The following is a 23,000-nucleotide window of genomic DNA, read 5'->3' as shown; positions in this document are numbered from 1 at the left end:
GAAGCAATTTCTGTCAGGTGGGCTTCAGGGAAGATAAATGGGCTGGAGGTGTCTGTCTACTGGGGAAAGGTGGGTTGGTGTGGATCAGGGGAACAACTTGGGGCCCTCCAGATGTTTTGGGCTGCACCTTCCATCAGTTCTGATGAGGACACCAGTGGCGACAGCCAATAGGGCAGAACATCTGGTAGGCTACAAGTTGCCCGGCCCTGAGGTAAAGGGACATCTTCATCCCCTCCTCACCCCATTCCTTTTTCTCCTTGGCCCCCTCGCATATATCCACATGCCCCAAAATCTTCCACCAGCCACAGGTCACTTCCCCTGTGCCCGCTGCTGCTCCTGCTCTGTGGTCCACCATGTCCCCCACTCATATTTATTCTGTCTCCTTCCCCACTTGCCCTGTCATTTTTCGGCCCCTTCCCTGACATTGCCTTTGATTGTACCATCCTAGTAGCTGTGGGTGTTGTCCCTTTGCTGCTGAGAGGCTACATGGCAGGAAGTAGGGTGGCTGGGATGAGGCAGGTTAAGGGGAGGCGAGGGACACCCTGCCCCTTAGGGTATAATGTGTTCAATTTCTGTTCCACCCTCCCTTGCAGAGAGCATAGTTCCAACAACCCATGGGAGCAATAGAACCTGTAAACACTGTTAGAACCATAACTCTGCAATGACAATAAAATGCAATAAAACCATCATTAAAATACTCAGCTCTCACCTATAACCCAAAGGCATCTACATATAAATACATCTTTATTTGGTGCCTGAATGACAACATGCCATTTGGTTGTTTAGTTATTTAGCAAACTTATCTGCTGCCAAATACCTTTGGGATGGTTTATACAATCATTATTAAAAAGCAACAACAAAAACCAAGGTTATGAATAGGAATCCTTCCTTTTCACTGGTTGTGGCAAAGGTGGTGAGATGGGGCATCAACATTTCAGATACTCTCCTTTTCTCTCTGTCTGTCTCTCTGGACCGTTAGAGCTGATGACATAGACCAAAAATGTGTTTCATGTATTTGTATGCCAGCTGCCTCCAGTCAACAGCATTACATGTGATTGCACACAGAAATGATGTCAGCTCTTCTCTTTGCTGGAAAGAGGGCATTAGAGCTGGCACGCTCTAATAGGGATTTTTGACATGGTAACCCTGAGCACCAGTGCATTCATGGATTCCTCTCTGGGTGCCCCCCAGCCAACCTTTCTCTTTTTAAAACCAAGAAGCCTCCATACCACAAAGCAAAATGCTGTTCCAGCCCCATATTTATTTGTGTTCAAAAGAGGTTTTCTGGTTTGAAGCTGAGCTCCGCCTTGTTCTTGGACAATCTACATTTCTTTCAGTATCACCAGATTGGCTTCTGAGAAATGTGTATTTTGTGAGTCTACCAGCCCAACGTGGCTGCCACTTTGTAAAACCATCCTTTTTTAACATTTCAGATAGGCTCATTGATCCAAAACAGTTTGGTGTCTTCATTCATGCTGTCTGTTAGAGTCAGTGCAGCGTAGGGCCACAAGGTTGGTGGCCGGTTTGTAGGGGATGGGGTATGAGGCGAGATTGAGGGAACTGGGTCTCTTCAGCCTGGAGAAGAGGAGACTCAGAGGGGATCTGTTGGCGACATACAGGTATGTGAGGGGATGTCACATGGAGATGGGTAGAGACCTGTTCTCCCCTGCAGAGGAAGGCAGGATGTGCTCCAACGGAGCAAAGCTCAGGGAGCCAAGGTTCCATTTGGAGGCCAGGAAGCATTAGGACCCCGAGGGTGTGGATTGGGCTTCCGCAAGAGGTGGTTCAGGGATAGGCTGGACACGCACATGGTGGGCATGTCATGAGTGGAGCCGGCTGGAGCCGGGGGTCAGACTAGATGGCCCAGGAGACCCCTTCTGACTCGCTCTGTTTCTATGTTTCTATCTGATCATGATCTATACTATATACAATGCACTATGCATTATCTGATCATCGTCAAATATTTGTGAAGCCAGTCATGCTATTGTATGGTGACAACTTTCCTGCCCTGCCCTGCCCTGCCCTGCCCTGCCCTTTCCTTTCCTTTCCTTTCCTTTCCTTTCCTTTCCTTTCCTTTCCTTTCCTAAAAGGAAAAAGCCAATATAGGGTGACATATTAACAAGGGCAGGAAGCAAGGGCTGCCAGCTCCTGAGACCTGCTGTGATGAAGAGAAAACATAGCAGAATAGCGGTGTTTCTTCAGTGTGGCACCTGCTGTAGCTGCAGCCTCCTCAGGAACGGCAGCTGTTGACTGTGGCAAACATCACAGCCTAGAGCTCCATCTGGCTTGCTGTGGGCAAGGGGCAGAGCCCTCATGTGCTGCATTCGGACCACGGAATGCCCAACCAGCGAGGGCCACTGCCATCTTCTCAGTGCCAGGTGAAGACTTGGTTCTACATCCAAGCCTTTCACAGGATATGGAAGGTTTCTGATTCAGCTGCTTTATCAGGTCCCGGTATTTTCATTTGTTTTAGCAGTTTTTAAATCATGCTCAATCAACCCAATGTTTTAGGTCCTGTTATAAGACAACTGCTTCCAAATCAGTTGTATTTATTCATTAGATTTTCATCCTATCCATTTTTCCTCTTGGAAGGAACCTGAGTAGAGATGTGGTTCCCCCTCCTCTCCATTTTACCCTCACAACAGCCCTGCAAGACAACCTGGGAGTCAGTAACTGGCCCAAAGGCACTCATGTCTGAATGGGGACTAGAACCTGGGACTCCCATGTGCCAGTCTAACACTCTAACCACCGCACTACAACACACCGCACTACAACACACCGCACCACACCGCACCGCAGCACACCAGATGTCAGCTCCAAGTCTGCATAGTCAATGGACATACCCTTCCTTACTTCACAAAGACTTTTAGCCAGGTTTTTGTACTGAAACACCATTTCAGATATTCAATCCCTTCCTTGAACAGAAAGCAGCCCCTTGCCTTCATCTCCAGATTGTTATTTTGCAAAAACCAGGTTTGCAAACATTAATAGAAGTGTTCCTACAAAATCAATATTAATACGAGGGAAATTCCCTGATTGCTGTCCTCCCTCCATATATTCATCTGCAAAGTTTGCTGCCTAACCTAAACATCATTTTTCCTAGTGCGTGAGTACCTGCGAGTAAATTGACTTCATATATCATTCCTCGCAGCTTGCACAATGGAAACAAAACAGCTCCCTAAGTGGTGAAAAATGAGAATCTTAAAACTGTCAAGTTTAATAATCCAGATTATTACTCAAAAAACATAAACGTGAAGCACGTACAATTTAGAAAATACCTAGCTGTACAGCAAATGATGCCCCCGGAGCACCAAAACCTTGAATGGCACCTCAGGAGATAATCATGTAGGCCATCAGCTGTTCCCAAGGCATGAGAAGCCAAGACTTTTATATTCTGTATCAAGAGTTGTAACTGTGACGCTTTGAAAGATCAAATGCTGTCCAGGATAGAACGGGCTTCACAGCTTGTTTGTGCCACATTTAAATCTCTCCAGCGTCAAGAACAACTTACACCCCGTTTAGCTCCTTTGTGCCCACAGAGCAAATGTAGTGAGTGACTGTGCTTGGCCAAAAATGACCCAGTTCAACTCTCTCTGCCTTTCTTTCATGCTCATCAGTATCCGAGGAGTCAAAACTCCTGTAGCAAAGGTGTGTTGTATAGATTGCTTGAGTTGATCTAGGGTGCAATCCTGTGCAAGTTTGGACAGAAGGAAGTCCTACAACTTGAGCATTGCCCAGCCCGTCGTGGGAGATGTAGGACTTCTTTCTCTCTAACCATGCATAGGATTGCACTTTTAAAGATTATTCTCAGCCTCTGCAGCAGCTTGTGTTCCCGCCTCTACCACCCACCAAATTTCAGAACTTCTCTAGAATGCTAAATGTCCTAAACAATGTAGGATGGAATTCAGGGGGCTGCTTGGGGGTGAGGGGAGAACTTTGCCAGAATCTGAGTTTGATGCTAAGGTAAGTTAAGTTTCCTATTCTCTTTCTATTCAAGTTCTCTTGGCCTTTTCCATATTGTTCAGCAGGAGGTCACAAGGGAGACTTCCATTTGGAAAGGAAGGAAAGTCGGTCTGTAATATAAATCTTTCAGAACAGGCTTCAGGGTGGTAAGCAAATGAAAGGAGATGCTGTGCTTTGTAAACGATGATGTTTGTTTGTTTGTTTGTTTGGACAACTTGTATGCCGCCCCATTCGCATAAGCCTCGGGGTGGCTTCCGGTACATAAATACATATATTTCTATACAAAATACATAAAATACTGCAGACATCCTGGCAGCAGACTTAAAATCAATAAATAAAATCAACAGTTAAAATAATGTTTAAATAAAAAGGTCTTGGCCTGGCGCCAAAAAACAAATAACGACCACGCCAGGCGGACCTCTCTGGGGAGCGCATTCCATAAGTTGGGCGCCACCACAGAGAAAGCCCTCCTCTGGGTGCTCACCCTCCTAATATCCTTCACGGAGGGCTCCCGGAGAAGGGCATCCGTTGATGATCTCAAGGGGCAGGAGGGCACATATGGACACAGGCGCTCCTTCAGGTAACCAGGTCCCAAGCCATTAAGGGCTTTGTAGGTGATAATCAGCACCTTGAATTGGGCCCAGACTTCGATGGGGAGCCAGTGAAGCTGACAGAGGACTGGAGTCATGTGAGCACAATGCCCAGTCCCCGTCAGCAACCTGGCAGCTCTATTTTGCACCATCTGAAGTATCTGGACCATCTTCAAGGGCAGCCCCACGTAGAGCGCGTTACAGAAGTCTAATTGGGAAGTAACCAATGTGTGTGTCACTGTTGCCAGGCAATTGTTCTCCAGGTAGGGACGCAGCTGATGGATGAGCCGAATCTGGAAGAAAGCGTTCCTCACCACCACTGTTGCTTGAGTTTCCAATGATAGCTCTGGGTCAAGGAACACTGTCAAGCTGCGGACCCTGTCCTTATGAGGGAGTGCTACCCCATTCAGGACAAGGACAAGGTCAAGGTCCCCTACCCCGAAGCCTGAACCGCCTACCAACAGACCTCCGTCTTGTCTGGATTAAGCTTCAGTTTATTGGCCCTTATACAGCCCATTACCTCGGCCAGGCACCAGTTCAGTACAGCCACTGCCTCACCTGGATTGGTTGAAAACGAGAGGTTGAGCGGGGTATCATCAGCATACTGATGATTCCGCAGCCCACACCTCCTGATGACCTCTCCCAGCGGTTTTATGTAGGTGTTAAATAGCGGGGGGGGGGGAATGGATCCCTGCGGAACTCCATAGCATAGCTACCATGGTGCAAAGCCATAGTCCCCCAGCACCACCTTCTGAAATTGGCCATTGAGATAGGAGCAGAACCACTGCAAAGCAGTGCCTCCTACCCCCAATCCCGCTAGCCTATCCAGAAGGATACCATGGTCGATGGTATCGAAAGCCGCTGAGAGGTCCAGGAGGACCAACAGGGACGCACTCCCCCTGTCTCTCTCCCTGCACAGGTCATCATACAGGGCGACCAAGGCAGATTCAGTACCGTACCCAGGTCTGAAGCCAGACTGAAATGTGTCCGGATAATCAGTCTCATCCAAGAGTGCTTGGAATTGTCCTGCCACCACCCGCTCCAACACCTTGCCCAAAAACGGGATGTTGGCCACCGGTCTGTAATTGGTGGCCATCTCTGGATCCAGGGATGCCTTCTTTAGGATTGGCCTTTAAAGGGGCAGAAACCCGGCCATCCCTCAGAGAGGCGTTGACAACCTCCAGGATCCAGGTCCCTATCCCGTGCTTGGCTTTCTTAAGTAGCCAAGATGGGCAAGGGTCCAATTAGCAGGTGGTGGGACGTACTTGTCCAAGCACCTTGTCCACATCATCAGGCCGCAATAACTGAAAGTCATCCATCAATTTTGGACCAGATGGCGACATTGGCACCTCCCCTGAAGGCTCTGATCCACTAGTGGTGTCCAGCTCGTGACACCAGCTCTGAGCGATTTTCTCCTTAAAATGCTTGGCAAAGTTGTCACAGCGGGCCATCGAGGGTGGTACAGGGTCTTTCTTAGGGCCTGGATGAACCAGCCCTTGTACCACCTGAAAGAGCTCCGCCGGATGGCATTGTGAGGAGGCAATGGAAGTGGAGAAGAATTTCTTCTTCGCCTCCCTCACTGCCACAGCATAGGCTCAATAATGAGCTCTCAAGTGTGTTCGGTCAGATTCATCCCGTGATTTCCTCCACCTACGCTTTAGACGTCTCCCAACCCGCTTCACCGCCCATAATTCAGGTGGATAAACGGGCTCTGCCAGGCGGGAGAGGACGCTTGGGAGCGATCGTGTCAGTAGCCCTGGGCATTTCCCCATTTCATAGTTCAACCAGAGCATCGACAGGAGCACCAGTCTTGTCAACTGGAAATTCCCCCAGGGCCTTCAGGAATCCATCCGGATCCATCCGGCTCTGGGGGTGGACCAGCACAATCGGGTCCGCACCCTTACAGAGGGAAAGGCCGTTCTTGAGCTCAAACCCACGAGGAAGTGATCTGACCATGACAGGGTTGTCAGACATAAATTCCTCACTCTCAGATCACCCTCTTCCTGCCCTGTCGAGAAAACCAGGTCCAGAGTGTGTCCACGTTCATGGGTTGGGCCAATGGCATGTTGAGACAGCCCCATGGCCGCCATGGAGGCTATGAAGTCCTGTGCTGCCCCAGTGACCAGGATATGTGACCAGGACCATCGCATTTTTTGGATCATGTGCTTATAGCCAGATTCAGGGTTGTGTGATGGCTGGCATGTTGGACTGGAGACTTGGTAGATCAAGGTTCTAGTCCCCATTCAGCCATGAGGTTTGTTGGGTGACTTTGGGCCAGTCATTCACTCTCAGTCTAACCTACCTCACAGGTTGGGAGGAAGATTGTTGGGAGGAAGAGGACTGTGGAGGACTATATAAGCCACTCCAGGTTCCTTGCAAGAGCACAAGAGGCAGTACATAAATGCAATGGAATGATCCAGTTTTGCAGATAAGATAAACGGAGGTTGTTTGATTAAAGAGATTGAGATGAGAATTGGATCAATTGCTTCCTGTTCTGTTTCCTGCAACACTACCCTGGTTCAAAACCTAGAGAGGCAGCTGTGTTTTTGTGCGTGTGCACTTGCAACAGTTTTTGCCCACAACTCTGAGCGCAGATGAGGGATCAAACCACCGTTCAGGAAGTAAAGTCACGTTTTTCTGCAGCTTCTCAATTTATAAAATGATCTGCAAGATACAGAAGTATATTGGCACAGGAGAGGGCTTGCATTGTAAAGTTTAGGTGCTTATCTGCAACTTGAAAAAAAAGTAAAGCAGATATGTGTGACCTTAGTTTTGCTGGTGTGGGTCGGTGTCAAGGAAAACAATGCAGTAGGCCCAGACACCAAGGCCATTTCCAAGAAAATAAAAGCTATTGTGGCTTGCTGGTTGATTGATGTGTGTGTCCCCCCCCCCCCCCGCTCTCTGCTTCATTGATGGGTAGCCAGTGTTCACGGAGATGGCCATTGTGGAAATGGCTATTGCCTGACAGTAAAAGAACAGCTGGTTGTGACTAGTGTGCCAGTGTGCAAATAAATTCTTGCCTGACGGGGGAAACAAAAAACAGTTTATTCTAGAGCAGCGAGCCAATGTTTTAATCTTTCTTTTGTATCTTATTTTTTTAATAAGTTTTATTGCTATTTTCTACTAAGCAACAAAACTAACAGAAAGAAACTAAAAAAATTCTCAATCATCAAAAAACATAAGGCCTACTGGCTCAGCCCCCCAAACTTTTTCTTTCTATGGTAATCCATAAACATATTTAAATCTGTGCATAGTCCCGTTTCTCTAGCCAATAGTAAAAGGAATTCCAAGTTTGATAGAAGTCTGTATCCTCTTTCTCCTTCAGAGACAAAGTCAATCTGTCCATTTCAGCACAGTCCAAGATCTTTTTTAAAATCAGTTCTTCGGTAGGTGGTTCTTCACTCTTCCAATGTTGGACAAATGCAATCCTCACCACAGTAGTTACATGTAAAATCAAATACATTGCTTGATTACCAACATCCTCAGGTACAATGCCTAATAAGAAAACTTCAGGTTTCAATATTAGGGGTTTTTGTAACATTCCCTCAAGCCTTTTGTGTATTTTAATCCAATAAATTTTTGCTTTATCACAAGTCCACTGCATATGATAAAAAGTACCTGGTTTGTGTTTACATTTCCAACATCCATTTGACGTATTTGGGAACATCTTAGCTAATCTATTTGGTGATAGATACCATCTATAAAACATTTTATACAGGTTTTCTTTGTATGAGGTTGCTAATGTTACTTTAATGTTTCTTTCCCACAGTTTTTGCCATGTCTTTAACTCAATATTGTATCCAAAGTTTTGTGCCCAAGTTATCATAGTTTCCTTAACTTGTTCATCCTCCATTCTCCTGTCAAGAAGAAAATTATACAATCTTTTAATCATTTTCTCATCTGATTTTAAAATCACATGGTCAAATGTTGTTAACTCCTTATAAAACCCCACATTCTATGGTCTTTAACATATCTCGATTGCATTTGAACCTTGTGCCACCAAGAGATATTAATTCCTCGCTCTTGTATTTCTTGATTGAGTCTCAATCCTCCTTCATTATCCAAAATATCATCATATCTCACAATCATATCAAAATTCAATGCATTTGGATATACAAGAGCTTCCACTTTCTTTTATATATTATGAGTGTTCCTTAAAAACTAAGTTACACAGTTAGCAATTTGTATATGAACCCTGCCAGCATTCTTGGCCTTCGGATAAAGAGCTATAACAAAACCAAGAAATTCTTTGATGTAGCATTTCAGATCTGCCCTGCTGTATTGCATAGCAACATTTGGTGATGGGTACATAGGATGCTGTCCCAGATGCTGGAAGTGCTATCCATCAGGACTAGTAGTCTTGGGATGTCTCACAGTCTCTTGTCTATCCACAGGATGCATCCCTAACAGAGGTAAATTCATTCAGTCCTTTGATGCCAATGTCTCCCTCTTCGATGATAAACCAGTACAAATTTGAGGATGAGTCAGAATCAAAGGATATTTTCATTATAGTTGATGACCCGGAAAGCCACGTCACTGCCATTGAGACGTTCATCACTTACAGGGTTGTTACAAAGGTGAGCTTTTCCCACTTTTAAGCAATGATTCAGGCATGATTCAGGAATTTAAGACAGGAGCGTACAACTGTAGCAGATTGGGGGCCATTTTCCTCTTTCTGAACCATCGTTCCCCCTGCCTTGGCCACAGTGTTAAAACAAATTAAAAATTAAAAACTGATATGTTGCTGAATTCCGTGGCAAACCACATTTCCTGGTAGCGCTCAGGTTGCAATTTAGCTTGTGAGTCAGCCGAATGAAACCATTTTCGCACTCTGTGGCTGCTGTGTCATTATTTAAAACATCTGGGCTGCAGTAGTCATGGTGGGGGCACTCAGGGAATGTTGGGGGGCCTTGTGAACTATAGGGTGTGTGTTGCCCTCTCCTGATACTCATCTTGTTGGGTGTAGGCCAACATTTGCACTGACATTCAGATCAACCAAGGTGAACATTTGGCAAATGAGGAATATTTTTCTAAACAGCTAAACCAAGTCCAGTGATTCTCCTAGACGGGGAACCTGTGACCCTCTGGAAGATGTTGGATGCTACAACTTCCTTACTGTTAGTCATCCTGAATAGAGATGATGGGAACTGTAGTCTAACAATTACTGTTGTACGTAACCTCCATTGTATATTGTTGCGTATTGTTGTATATTGTTGTTTTATTGCCGTTACATAATGATACATGACATGACATGACATTGTTACATTGTTATTTTATTGGTATATTGTGATTCTATTGTTATTTTATTGTTGTCAATTGTTATGTTGTAATCTGCTTAGAGAGTCCCACAGGACTATTAGTGCAGAATACAAATTTAATGAAGAAATAAACATCAGGATGGCCACAGGTCACCTACCCCAACATAAAGATTTTTAAAAAGTGGCATGATATGGCGAACAGGCTGCTATCCAGAGGAGCGTGCAAGCCACTGGGGCTTGTGTCCTGGTGGCAGCAGCCCCCTATGTCATATGACAGCCTTGATGTTGTGGACTACAGCTCCTGCCTTCCCTGTCCATTGGCCATGCTGGCTGGGGCTAATGGGAGTTGTAATCAGAAATAGCAGGAGAGCTCCTGCCATGCGGCAAGCTGCTTTGGAAGCCAAGCAGGTCTGTAGAAGTCAGCGTCTGATATGGCAGGTAGGACTGCTTTTCTAGGGGAAAAATACTCAGGAATCGCTCAAGGGTGTGACCAAGCCCCTGGATCCTGGCCCTGGCTTTTTAAGTGCATGGTTAGATCACCAAGGAGTTGGTCATGGTGCTGCCTGCCACTTGGGGATCACTCCCCTTCTGCCACTGCTCTTATTTATAAACACACATCTCTGACTCTACTGATATCTGTCTAGGCAGAGAAGTATCCTGCCTCAGTGAAATAATTGGCTGCTGTTAAGAACTCCTTTGTCACCTTTCACAGCCCTTTTTGCTATACACATATATGCATGCACATGACTAAATGACAGTTGTAAAACAATACTAAAATAAAAGTGGCTATTTTAAGCATAGGAACACACACACACAAACACACACAAAGAGAGAGAGACAGAGACACAAACAGAGAGAGAGAGGTTTAATTTACTTTGTCCAAAACAAAATTGAAAAGAACATGTAAGTAGGTACTTTCGTTTCCCTGGGAAATGCTGAGCTTATGTGACCCTCTCTTTTAACTTGCATCTCGTACAATTTAAGTTGCCATTCATAAATGGCTGCATCCTGATCCTCTGTGAGTTTACTCACAAGCGAGTCCCACTGCATTCAGTGGGTCTTGCTTCCAGTAAGTGTGCTTAGGCTTAGAAGTATCAGAAGAGGCCATCCAGTCTTGTTCCATTGCAGGTTGTTCTGAAGCTTAGAAGTCTATAGAACATTGAAACATAGAAACAGAACGAGTCAGAGGGGGTCTCCTGGGCCATCTAGTCTGACATCCGGCACCAGCCGGCTCCGCTCACGACATGCCCACCATGTGCACATCCAGCCTATCCTTGAACACCCGCACCAATGGGGCCTCAACGACCTCTCGTGGAAGCCCATTCCATACCCTCGGGGTCCTAACTGTCAGGAAGTGCTTCCTGGCATCCAAATGGAACCTTGGCTCCCTGAGCTTTGCTCCGTTGGAACATGTCCTGCCTTCCTCTCCAGGGGAGAACAGGTCTCTACCCATCTCCGTGTGACATCCCCTCACATACCTGTATGTCGCCAACAGATCCCCTCTGAGTCTCCCCTTCTCCAGGCTGAAGAGACCCAGTTCCCTCAGTCTCGCCTCATACCCCATCCCCTGCAAACCGGCCACCATCCTTTCTGTAATGAGGGGCCCAAAACTGAGCACAATACTCCAGTTGTAAGTGCACCAGAGTCATATAGAGTGGTAGCAATACCTCTCTCGATCTAGAAGCCACACTTCTGGCTATGCAACCAAGGGTGGCGTTCGCCCTCTTGACCACCGCATCACACTGCTGACTCATGTTTAGCCTGCAGTCAACCAGGACCCCGACGTCCCCTTCACAAGTGCTGCTTTCCAGCCACTTGTCACCTAACCTGTTAAGACACCTATTCCTATGCCCCAAGTGCAAGACCTTGCACTTATCCACATTGAACGCCATCCTGTTGTCTCCTGCCCACTTCCATAGTCTGTCCAGATCCTTTTGGATCTGGAGTACCTGCTCCTCAGTTGTGGCCACTGCTCCAGTTTTAGTGTCGTCTGTGAATTTGACCAGCAGACTGTTCACCCCTTCTTCCATGTCGTTAATGAAAAGATTAAACAGGATCGGCCCAAGGACAGAGCCCTGGGGGACCCCACTTGTCACTGGCCGCCATCCTGACGATTCCCCACTAATGGTTACCCTCTGCTTTCGGTCAGTCAACCGTGCCCTAATCCACCAGACAGTGCTTTGGTGTATCCCAGAACTCCTCAGTTTCTCCACCAGGATATCATGGGGCACTTTGTCAAAGGTCTTGCTTTTGAACAAGGGGTAGACAGTAAAATCCACTCCAGCTTTTTTAGACCAAAGTTTCTGTCATCCCCAGCCAACATTCCCTGTGGTAAGAGATTATGGAATTTGTAGTCCAGAACAAAGAGCACTGGGTGCCTTGCCCCAGCCTGCAAATGCAAGTAGAGCAAACTACCTGTATTGAAATATTTTCAGCCACAGAGTTCCAGCTCATGCACAGATTCATAGATTGTAGTTGTGCAATGGTTTCATGCCATATTCCACATGGCTCTTGGAAAATCTCGTTAAAATTAGTGATGACAGTCTTTTGAAAAAGAAAATGAACGAGCTGAGGATTGCTAGGTTGAGGGAAAAGAGGCATACTGGCTTGGAAGTCCAGAACTTGCCTACAAAGAGAAGGACCTTCATGGGAGAGGGGAAATCCCATCCATAGTGAATTCTCAATTTGATCTAGTTTTTGATCAGGATATGCCCAACTTGCAACTTCCAGATTGAACACATGCTCAATCCGAAGTCCATACATTTCTGAGTTTGCAGTGGTATTTGCAGCACCCAAACAATGCATGCATACATTTGAAAAATGTGCATGAAAAATGCATGGCTTTGAAAAATGCGTAGAAATGTGCATTCATCAAAGGGACATTAATCATCCATTTCAAACATGCATGCAGTTGATGAGTACATTCAGAAGAGCACACACTAAAATATGCACAGATTTTCATGAGAAAAGAAAAAGAGCAAAGCTTGCACTCTGATATGGACCTGAGTTGGAATGAGGTTCCGATTGGAGCTTTAGCAGGTTCAAGCTTCACTTCTCTACTTTTAAATTTCTCATCCTCTTGGGGAATGGGGAGCATGTGCCCCCCCCCCCCCGATGTGGTCAGACATTCACCAATGACTATGCTAGATAAGGCTGATGGGAATTGCAATTTTACCTGGAGGCAGCACATCTCTCAGCCTAGAAGTTATGCTTTTTTGCCTTTTTTTTCTGGTTCGCAGACAAGCCGCAGTGAATTTGACTCCAGTGAATATGAAGTTAGACGGCGGTATCAAGATTTCCTTTGGTTAAAGGGGAGACTTGAAGATGCACACCCGACACTTATCACTCCTGTAAGTCTACTCAGTTTTTGTTTTCATTTGTTTACTTACACAGAAAACTGGGATACAGAGAAGAGCTAAAATGCATAGGGATTAATATAGCATAGGGTCATAAAGTACAGAGGATCATAAAGTATATTCATAAAGTACATAGGGATTCATACAGCGAGACACCTGACATTTGTGCTGCAGTTCCAGCTGTTGAAGAGGCTGGCTTTCTTTACAAACTCAGTAGAGTCTTGTCTCTTTAGTCATATCACATTTTGACTCCTTGGCCAAATATTTAGCTATGTTCCCAAACAAAATAGTTTGTTAAACTGAGAATTGGACACTAATTTTTAAGTGACAATTAGTGTTGTCACTTGTTTTTTTTCCCTGAAACATAGAAACAGAGCGAGTCAGAAGGGGCCTCCCAAACCATCTAGTCTGACCTCCGGCTTCAGCCGGCTCTGCTCATGAGTTGCCCACCATGTGCACGTCCAGCCTGTCCTTGAACAGCCTCACCAACAGGGCTTCAGCCATCTCCTGTGGAAGCCCATTCCATACCCTCGGGGTCCTAACTGTTGGAAATACTTCTTGGCATCCAAATTGAACCTTGGTTCCCTGAGCTTTGTTCCATTGGAATGTGTCCTGCCCTCCTCCACAGGGGAAAACAAGTCTCAACCCACCTAGGTGTGACACCTCCTCATGTAACTATGTCACCACCAGATCCCCTTGGAGTCTTCTCTTCTCCAAACTGAAAAGACCAGTTCCCTCACTCTCTAATACGACTTTCCCTGCGATCCGGCTATCATCCTTGCAGCCCTATGCTGACCAATTCTAACCTGGCTATATCCTGTAATGTGGAGCCCAGAACTGAACACAATACTCAAGTCGTGGGCACACCAGAGTCATATAGAATGGTAGTAATACCTCTCTTGATCTAGAAGCCATGCTTCTGGCTATGTAACCATTATATTTGAAGCACCATTCAATCTAAGGACAGCATTTTTAAAACTGTTACTTAGGCGTACATGCAGTCATGCAATTTAATAATTTTGTTCCTCCTCTCTTTTCCTCCTTAGCCGTTGCCTGAAAAATTCATAATGAAAGGAGTTGTGGAACGATTTAATGAAGAATTCATTGAAACAAGAAGGAAAGCTTTACATAAATTTTTAAACCGTATTGCTGATCATCCAACTTTAACATTTAATGAGGACTTTAAAATTTTTCTTACTGCACAAGCCTGGGTAAACAAATTTTAAAATACTGTTGTTACCATAAGGGAGGATTTACCATGTCAGAATAAGTATTCAGCTAGGCAGGGTGTTATTTTTGTTTTTACTATGATCCCATTCACTTTCTCCCAGGATCATACTTGGGGAGACACCACATGTCACCTTCAGACTTGCTCATGTCCTCCTTCAGTCTCCATTCTCTTTACTGCAAGGAGAAAAGAATAGTAACATTGGGAGAAGGTGGCTAGGGAGAATATGGGTCCAAATGCATATGAGAACTCCCAGTTTGCTACTTTAGAGGAGCGTGTAAGCTTAAGATCTTCTCTTAACTATTTCTAGGTCCAGACCAGGTGGGAAAGATTGGCTGGCTATGCACGTAATGACTTTATGGTTTAACTGTATAAAGATGAGTTACATCAAACCTTGGGTTCACATAATCCTCTTCTGGTTTGGCCATAAGAGGAGACTGGTAGCTTTTCCTTCTGTACATGGAGAAACTATATTTAAGCTTTTATTGTTGTTGAAGGAAACAAACCAGCTTCAAGCTATAGATTATGAATATGCCTTGTTTTCAGTAACCATAGTTCAGAGTAATCACAGTTCAGATCTAATTAACTGTGGTTAATCTCAAATGGAGGTGGAACTTTCCTGAAGGAGGATTAGAGAGATGGAGTGCATAAGCGCAAGTGTTGCTACCAAGTATTCTAAGTATTGTGAACCGCAGCAAAATATGCAGACCAAGCACTGGATTAACAGGGCAGTGTCTTTGTTTTTCGCTTTTGAAAACGTCAGACAAAGGATTCATAATCGTAGAGAAGGCCATTTTGAAATAATATGTTTCCCCAGAAGACTTAGTTGGAGCCATAAAAAGCTTGTCTCTGTCTCCATTGTGTAAATGCCTTTGGATCCTTAAGGACTTGCATTTACAATTACATGCTGGAGTTACAAGACTGCCTTCTTTTTTTTTGGTAACCGCCATGGGCACATAACCTGCCAAGTTTCATCTGCAACAATCCAGATGTGGACTATGATGTAAATGTGAGGCTTCACTACATTTTGAAAAAGCACAGGTAAAGAGCCATTCACTTACCTCCATCAAATTTTAGGAACTTTCATCTCACAAGAAGCAGGGTCCTGGGCTGTTCAGCAGAATGGGACAAACAGTCAAAGCAGTTGCTTCATCCATGCGAGGAAGCTCCGTGAAAAGCCGCCCTGAAGTCTTTACTGAAATGAGTGACTATGTGGACATATTTAGCCAGAAAATCAGTCTGTTGGACAAAATCTCGCACCGAGTTTACAAGGAAGAGAAAGGTTGGTGGAAAAGAAGAGCCATGCATAACTGTGTGGCATATAGTGGTCCCAAATCTTTCTGGGTTGGTTGGCATATTCCGAATGTTGAGAGTGTTGTGGGTACTTTCACAAAATGGCTGCCTTAGTGTCTAGCCCATTGCTATGGTGGGAATGGCCAGTCCCAGAACAAACTTCCTAGGAAGTCACCTGCAGAGACCAAACGAGAAGTAATATGTCCAAGAATCCAAGGGCAAGGCAGAGTTCAGCTCTGAGACCTAAAACCTTCTGAGAAATCCAGATAAGGTCTCAGAGGGCAGCAGTTCAACATGCCAGCCTCCCAATTTAAAAAGAAAAATACAGTAGCTAATTTCTACTTCCGCATGTACATTTTGCTCTGCCTCACTAATAAAAGTAGCTTGCAAAGGACTGGCCAAGCAGGGCAAGGATAGTGCTGTAAAATTGTTTTGCGGCAATTCTTCATGTCATTTCATCATGCCTAAAGAAGGAATTTTGAGACTTTTTGTTTTAAAGCCCTCCCTGAACTCTGCTTGTTGGATGATTTGTTGCTTTTTCCAGTATTGCACAATTGGGTAAGGTGTTGGAACCTGCAGTGTATCTCCACTCTAGTGTTTCTGGATGAAGCTGATTATCTAGATTAGGGACTGGCGCTGTGTGCTGCCCAGAACCCTGATTATTCCCATGCCCCCACAGATGCCATATTTCCAAATCTGGTGGCACACTGGTGGCAGTGGCAGCAGCCAGGGAAAATAGTCTTCGTTTAAAAACCAAAGGTTTGGTTTGCTAAGAAAACCACAGTGGTGTTGCAGCAACAGCAGTACGGAGCCATTTCGGAAAGCACAATAGCTACTTCCTGCTGTACCCCAAGATCTTATTGATGAACTACACTTTTAGCTTTTGAAATCGGGCTATTTCTCTTTGTCATCAGCATCGTGGTGTAGGGCAGGGGTGGGGTCTGAGGGGCAATTTGGCAATGTACCCCCATCTCAGTCCACCTTTAAGCCTGGTTTGAGACAGAGACTGTTGGCCTTAGTGGATAATCCATGCCAGGAACAGGATAGGGTTCTGCTGGACCCCACAGTGGCTTTCAGTACTGAGTATAGTCCTGCTGTCCTTCTGGACCACCTGGCTGGGATGGGACTTGGTGGCACCATTTTATCCAGTCCGTTTCTGACGGTGGTGCTAGAGCTCGGTGGTGCTAGAGGATTCCTGTTGGATGCCATGGCCACTGGTTTGTAGTTCCATCTTGTACTTCATGCTATTTCAGATATAAACAAAGCCAGTGGAAAAGACTGACGAGCTTGGACGTTTGGTGCCACTTAGTATGCTAACAACACCCAGTTCTGTCTCTCCATCTAAATGCAAGGGAGCGGTTTAGGTTATAAATCAGGTCCCATGTTGGCTTGATTTCATTGGTGGTATGAAGTACATTTTCACCACTAAGAGTAGGGCATCAACTGTGCCTGTATCTGAAAATGCCAGAACTCGCTATGGTGATTCACGCCTTTTGGATCATTTGTGTATGAGAAGGTTGAATGCTACCGACTGACTATTGACCAGTGATGCTAATAGGGAACACACAACTCCCTTCTTACAACAGTGTCACTATTGTGGGTCTGTTTCCAGGCACAATTTATAGTGCTAATTTTGACCTATAAAACTGTACATGGCTTGAAGCGGGATATTTGACAGAAGCTGTTCTTCCGTATGAGCCTGGCTGGGTTGTGGCATCTCTTGGTCCTGCCACTATTTGTGGCTGTCTTGATGGGGAACTGAGAATGAGTATGAATTGCTCCCATGGTTTGAAACTCCCTGCCAAGGAGGTCCAGATGAGCTGTGTCTCTGTTATCCTCGTGCTGGTAAAGGGACGTTAATTCAGAAAGACTTTTACATTTTATCCCACCCAATAGCCCTCAAGATCTCTGGCTGGTTTACAAAATCTGGTACATAAAACAAACATAATACAACAGAACAGTAAAACCAATAAAATCACTAAAACACCAATAACAAACAAGACCACTGTCACCATTAAAACAGCAGCACAATGAAACAATCCAACAAGGCCACTGCCTCCACAATCAAGTTAAAAATACAGACATAGGAATGATATAAGATACAATATTAAAACTAAAGTTTAGCTATGAAAATATCTAGAGAATAAAAAGGTTTTCACTGGGCACCAGACAGAGAATAGGTACGCCAGGTGTACCTATTTGGGCAACTGATTCTGTAAGTGGGGTGCCACAGTAGAAAAGGCCCTTCCTCTGGCTATCACCCTCCTCAATTCCCTTGGAGGGGCTCCCTAAGAAGGACCTCAGAAGAGGTCTTAAGGCACAGGTAGGTACATTTGGGAACCTGTTTAGCTACTTACGTAGGTTTTGATCTTGTGAGACTTGTTATTTCTTTTTAATTGGATGTGGTTTTATTGAATATAGTTAGATCTTTCCATCATTACATTGTCAGTTTAATCATTACTTTGTTATATTATTGTTAGCTGCCTTGAATACTCTTTTTAGTAGAAAGGCCAGACGCACAGTTAAGAAACAAATGAGTGTTATTTTAAACAAGAGGCTGCTTTTTGACATGTCAAAGCTTGTAGTCAAGAGCAGGCCTCAGATCCACCCTTGCAAACCTACGCACTGCTGAAACCTGAAATGGAATTTCTACAGATCATTTCAAATAATATGCAACGATCCTTCCAAATAATGTGTGATGTAAACCCCCATGTTAATTTCCTGCTTTGAATGCAATCATTGTTTTAGAAATTGCTCTAATTGCAAATCCTTCTTTTCCAAGACTATTTTTCTGAAATGAAGGAATTTGGCCCAATCCACACGCTTTGGTCTGCCTCTGAAGAAGACCTCGTGGACACACTTAAAGGGATGGCCGGCTGCATTGACAGGTGTTGCAAAGCTACGGAGAAAAGGATGGCTGCACTCTCCGAAAGCCTCTTCCCTGCCATCCATGAATATTTGCTGTACAGTGAAATATTAATGGTAAGGTGGCTCAGGGTACTGGGGAGGGGGCATAGCTCAGTGGCCAAGCACACGCTTTGTGTGCTGAAGGCCTCAGGTTCAAACCCTGGCGTCTCTAGGTAGGGCGGAAGAAACCCCTGAAATCTAAGACGGCCCCTGCCAGTCAGTGTCAGCAGTACAGGGCCAGATGAACCAAGGAGCTGACCCCAGCTGAGATGGTTTGCTGTGTGTTGCTCTCTTTTGAATACCATTTTCTCCAGTTCCATTGCTGCAGTGGCTCAGCTGCATGACTGCAGTCAGTACGTTTTCTGAATTGGTGCATTGGTAGTGGCTGGCTAGAATCTGCTCCAGCACAACGATAGCACAGTGCATTCTTATTCTTTACCATGCTTTCATAAAAGGAAGCATTAATCTTCCATTAATGGCAGTTCGTCTCCAAGGAAAAATGGCAAAAGGCTGTCAAGAAATGACATGGCAGATGGCAGCATAAGTTGAAAATGACACGATGGGCTCTCCCATCAGCAGGAACCTGTGAGATTCAAGGGGACCCAGCGGATAACCATGGCTGTGTTTTCCACCCTGTGTCCACATGTTGCAGTTGGTTCACAGCTCCCTTACACGTGCACAAAAGTTGCATGGCGGGACATACGTAGGCCAGCATACATGTGGCAAATGTTGTAATCTGCAACGTACAGAAATTTGATCTTGGGTGGTACAAATTCCTGCCAGGACAAACTAATATCTGAAGCCGTTAAAAAAAATAAAATAAAAATCCCCACACCCTGGCAGGATATTACTATCGACTGTTAATGAGTTTCCAGAGCACCTTTTGTAGGCCAGGATAGGCAGTGCTGTGCAGTTGGCAGACTTTTTGCTTCCTGTATTCCAGGGGGTTTTACAGCCCCCCAAAGCACACCAGAATTGTTTTCTTAGAACAATGGCACCCTTGGATGCCACTGAGCATTAGCAATGAATTTTTGTTTTATCTTTACTGAATGAATTGGAGGCCATTCGCATACTACATTTTGCCATAGTCAGATTGCCACCAAGGTGGTTTTACTAAAGCACTTTCACATGAATGTTTCTGAAATGCTGCCAGCAGTGTTGGTACACCTCAAGCGGTAACAGCGGGTATTTGCCACATTTGGAAGTCATTTAAGCAAGATATGGATGTTATGGAAGTGATGTGCTTAATGCTCCTCCATGACTCCATCCCTCATTATTTATTTATTTATAAAATTTGTATGCTGTCCAATTACTTGTGTCTCTGGATGGCTTACAACATAGATAAATTGACAGTCCACACTGGCTGCACATTAATACAATACAACAATAAAATTCAATATTAAAACCTATTAAAATAGTGATTAAATAAAAAGGTCTTGCTCTGGTGATGTTAAAAAAAAGTAGCATATTACAGGGAAGAAGCCAGGTCACATGGGAAGTGATACACAAGAATCAGAGGCTGGATTAGGTTCTTCTTCCATGTGGCTTCTGCATTACTGAGGCATTATGGGATGACACCACAGAGGAAAAGCAGCTGGATGACTGCACTGATGAAAGTTATTGGGCATCAGTCTCAAGACGGAAGCCATAAATACCAGCTGGATCCACAAGGGGGAGATTTCAGAAAAGATTTGCCGCATCCTTAAAAATAACCTCACAGTGAGCTGATCAAGGCCTAGAGGGACATCTGCATCATTCACTGGCATTTTAATATAGCGGGAGAAAAGCCCTGTGCTAACTTAGGCTGCCAGTCTGAGGAAGGTGCAATGAAGTCTCAAGGATTTTACTGTGTTCGTTAGGTCCCTAAATGAATCGGCCATACAATTAGTTTCCATCCAGTGCATGTAGGAACAGTTCTTCCTTCCTGCATCTTGGGTATAATTTCCCTCCCATTCTGTTCCCTTGGCAGCTGCAGGAGCACCAGGCGGTGAAAGGTAGCATTCCTCTAATAAAATTCTTCCTTTTTGAAGGATTTAAAACAGCACAGCTGTGTGCTTCTTGCACAGACACACTTACACCAGGCTTTCCTCTTAAGTGAGAGGAAAATGACATAAGGACAACCTCGAGTTTTAGTATTATATGAGAGGGAAGAAGGGAAGCCCTCTTTGCTTGCTCTCAAGTTCTAACAGAACAATACAGAGGGAGTTCCATTTTTCAGAACTATTTATTTGCACAAGACATTGCCCTGTAACAGCTATAGTATCTCTACTGTTTTATGATTCAGGGGGCTTTGAAAAGAAGAGACCACATCCAAGCAGAACTGGACTCCAAACTCGATGCGATGTATAATAAAAAGGCAGAAAATGATCTGGTAAGAATGCAAACGGATTTTTTAAGATACGGCTCAATGTCCTTCTTAGGCTGTGTGACATAGGCTGTTGTTACTTGAGGCTGTTAGTGAAGACTGTTGACTGAGTGCTTTCACCTGGGTTTTAGCATCTGCCCTGACTTCCTGGAATGTAAGAAACTTTCTTGTATGGAGACCTGGGAACTTAACAGAGTGAAACCCGATAGGGCAGGACTGTGGCAGAGAAGAACAACCACTGCAGTTCTCGTTACTGATCTGGAAGCTTTTCTAGAGGTCACCTGACCCATTTTGGCCTACTGCTGTTTGAGGGCACCATTGCTGATACTGCTGGTTACTCTGGAGGTTTTGCTTGCCACTTAAAACTCACATCAAGGCCCAAGTTGAGCATCTGCCTGGGACTTGAAGGCTGATGCTTGTGAGGGAGCCGTCCCACACCAATTGATATTTAGCACACTAATGACCACTTTACCACTTAATAACAGAAAGATCAGAAAATCCAAACAGAAATTGCTACATCAATTACATTTTTAACAACGATGATTGAATGAAAATTAGAAGTAGACTTCAAAAGGAGCTTCTAACCATTATGTAAATTGGGCACAGCTGCTTCTGTGAGCCTCAGTATGTAATTTGCTTGGAATTTGAGTGCAGCCATTCACTTGCAGATATAAAAATGGTGACCGCCTCATTGTCAAGTTCTAAAATATTTATATCCAGGTTCTCTTCTGAATAAAGGAACAGTTACTGTAAAATGGAAATAGTTTTGCATAAAACTCAACATGGGCTACAAACCTATAACACTTATCTGAGAGTAATTATTGAACTTAATGGAGTATACTTCTGAGTACACATGTATAGAATGGTGGTTAGTCATATTTCTCTATTTATTCTTATGATGGCTGTTATTCCAAATTATCCCCCTCCACCAACAGCCTTTGTTTTAACAAGCAAAAAACAGAAAGATCCAATTTTTCATTGCACTAAAGGTGACAGACAATATTCTTCAACAGCTTCACATTTTCATTTATAGCTCCGAGTCACCTATTGGATTTTCAGTATTCATATTTTCAGTATTCATATTCGGTATTGGTTCTCTATCTTTTTATGTTCACATTTAAACAACATTTTATAGTATCAAAGCAGAAATGGGGTGTTTTATAAGGAATACTGAAGAAAGCATGAGAACTTAAAATGTAATATACCTACCTCTTGTTGCTACACAAAAAAGGACCTTTTAAAAAATTGTGCCAGCAGCATAGCAGAGCCCACGTGGCTTCAAAGCAATAAAATGAAGAACACAAGTCAAAAGCTGCCTGCCAGACAACGAAACACCACATTCTGCCTCTCAGCTCCAGCCTTCCCACTGAACCTGCCACTGTTGATTATTATTTAGGACTGTAGACCCTGACACTTCACATGATCAGAAGAAAGCCACCTGACCTATGTCATGATTTAAATCACTCTAGAACAACCCATGGGATGGTTCCATCTTTAACCAGCCATATTGCCAGGGTTTGGATGACATGACAAGCTGCGTCTAGCTGGGGATTATGGATAACACGCCTCACATCCACCTAGCACAGCAGTGACTTGAATATGTCATTGGGCACAAAAGCCAGGAAACCACCAAGCGATTCCTCATTCCCCGGTCCCATTCCTTACTTCAGACAGTTGTTGATTGGAGTAAGCAACAGACCAGGGGGATGGGTTGGGTTCAGTAGCCTTAACCCTAACCATTTGACCTGATTTGGCCCATGGGGGATGAGGAGCTCCACCTCTAGCTAGCTGAGGCTGAATTTCAAAGCACGGTCTTTCAAGTTCAATAGCTCAGTGAATGCTGCATGCCAAGCGTCTTTGGGTTACTTGAGAAGGGATTTGGAGCAGAGGACATGCCTTACTTCATTGTTGCGCAGAAGAAACTTGGGCTCGGTTCAGCAATCTTGCCCTCCCCTCACCGAGGCAGCCCCCTTGTAGGTCTTAATGAGCTGTCCACTAGAGCTCGTCTTTGAAAATGGAGAGCTAAAAATTATGTTGACA

General features: G+C 44.6%; 1 protein-coding gene across 1 annotated transcript in view; it reads left to right on the top strand.

Annotated features, from left to right (window-relative positions):
- SNX7 (sorting nexin 7) overlaps nucleotides 1-23,000 on the top strand; it is a 50,121-nt gene that overhangs the window by 7,401 nt on the left and 19,720 nt on the right. Inside the window, exons 2-7 of the mRNA XM_044432598.1 lie at nucleotides 8,948-9,130; nucleotides 13,051-13,161; nucleotides 14,214-14,378; nucleotides 15,473-15,677; nucleotides 18,471-18,670; nucleotides 20,880-20,966. Of these exons, the coding sequence (XP_044288533.1) occupies nucleotides 8,987-9,130; nucleotides 13,051-13,161; nucleotides 14,214-14,378; nucleotides 15,473-15,677; nucleotides 18,471-18,670; nucleotides 20,880-20,966 (912 nt within the window). The 5' untranslated portion in view covers nucleotides 8,948-8,986. The remainder of the gene's footprint in view (nucleotides 1-8,947; nucleotides 9,131-13,050; nucleotides 13,162-14,213; nucleotides 14,379-15,472; nucleotides 15,678-18,470; nucleotides 18,671-20,879; nucleotides 20,967-23,000) is intronic.

This window comes from Varanus komodoensis, unplaced genomic scaffold, assembly GCF_004798865.1.
Source record: "Varanus komodoensis strain SLA01 unplaced genomic scaffold, ASM479886v1 scaffold24, whole genome shotgun sequence".
NCBI classification, from domain to species: domain Eukaryota; kingdom Metazoa; phylum Chordata; class Lepidosauria; order Squamata; family Varanidae; genus Varanus; species Varanus komodoensis.
The sequence above is the reverse complement of the archived record's forward strand: the minus strand, read 5'-3'. Positions and strand labels throughout refer to the sequence as shown.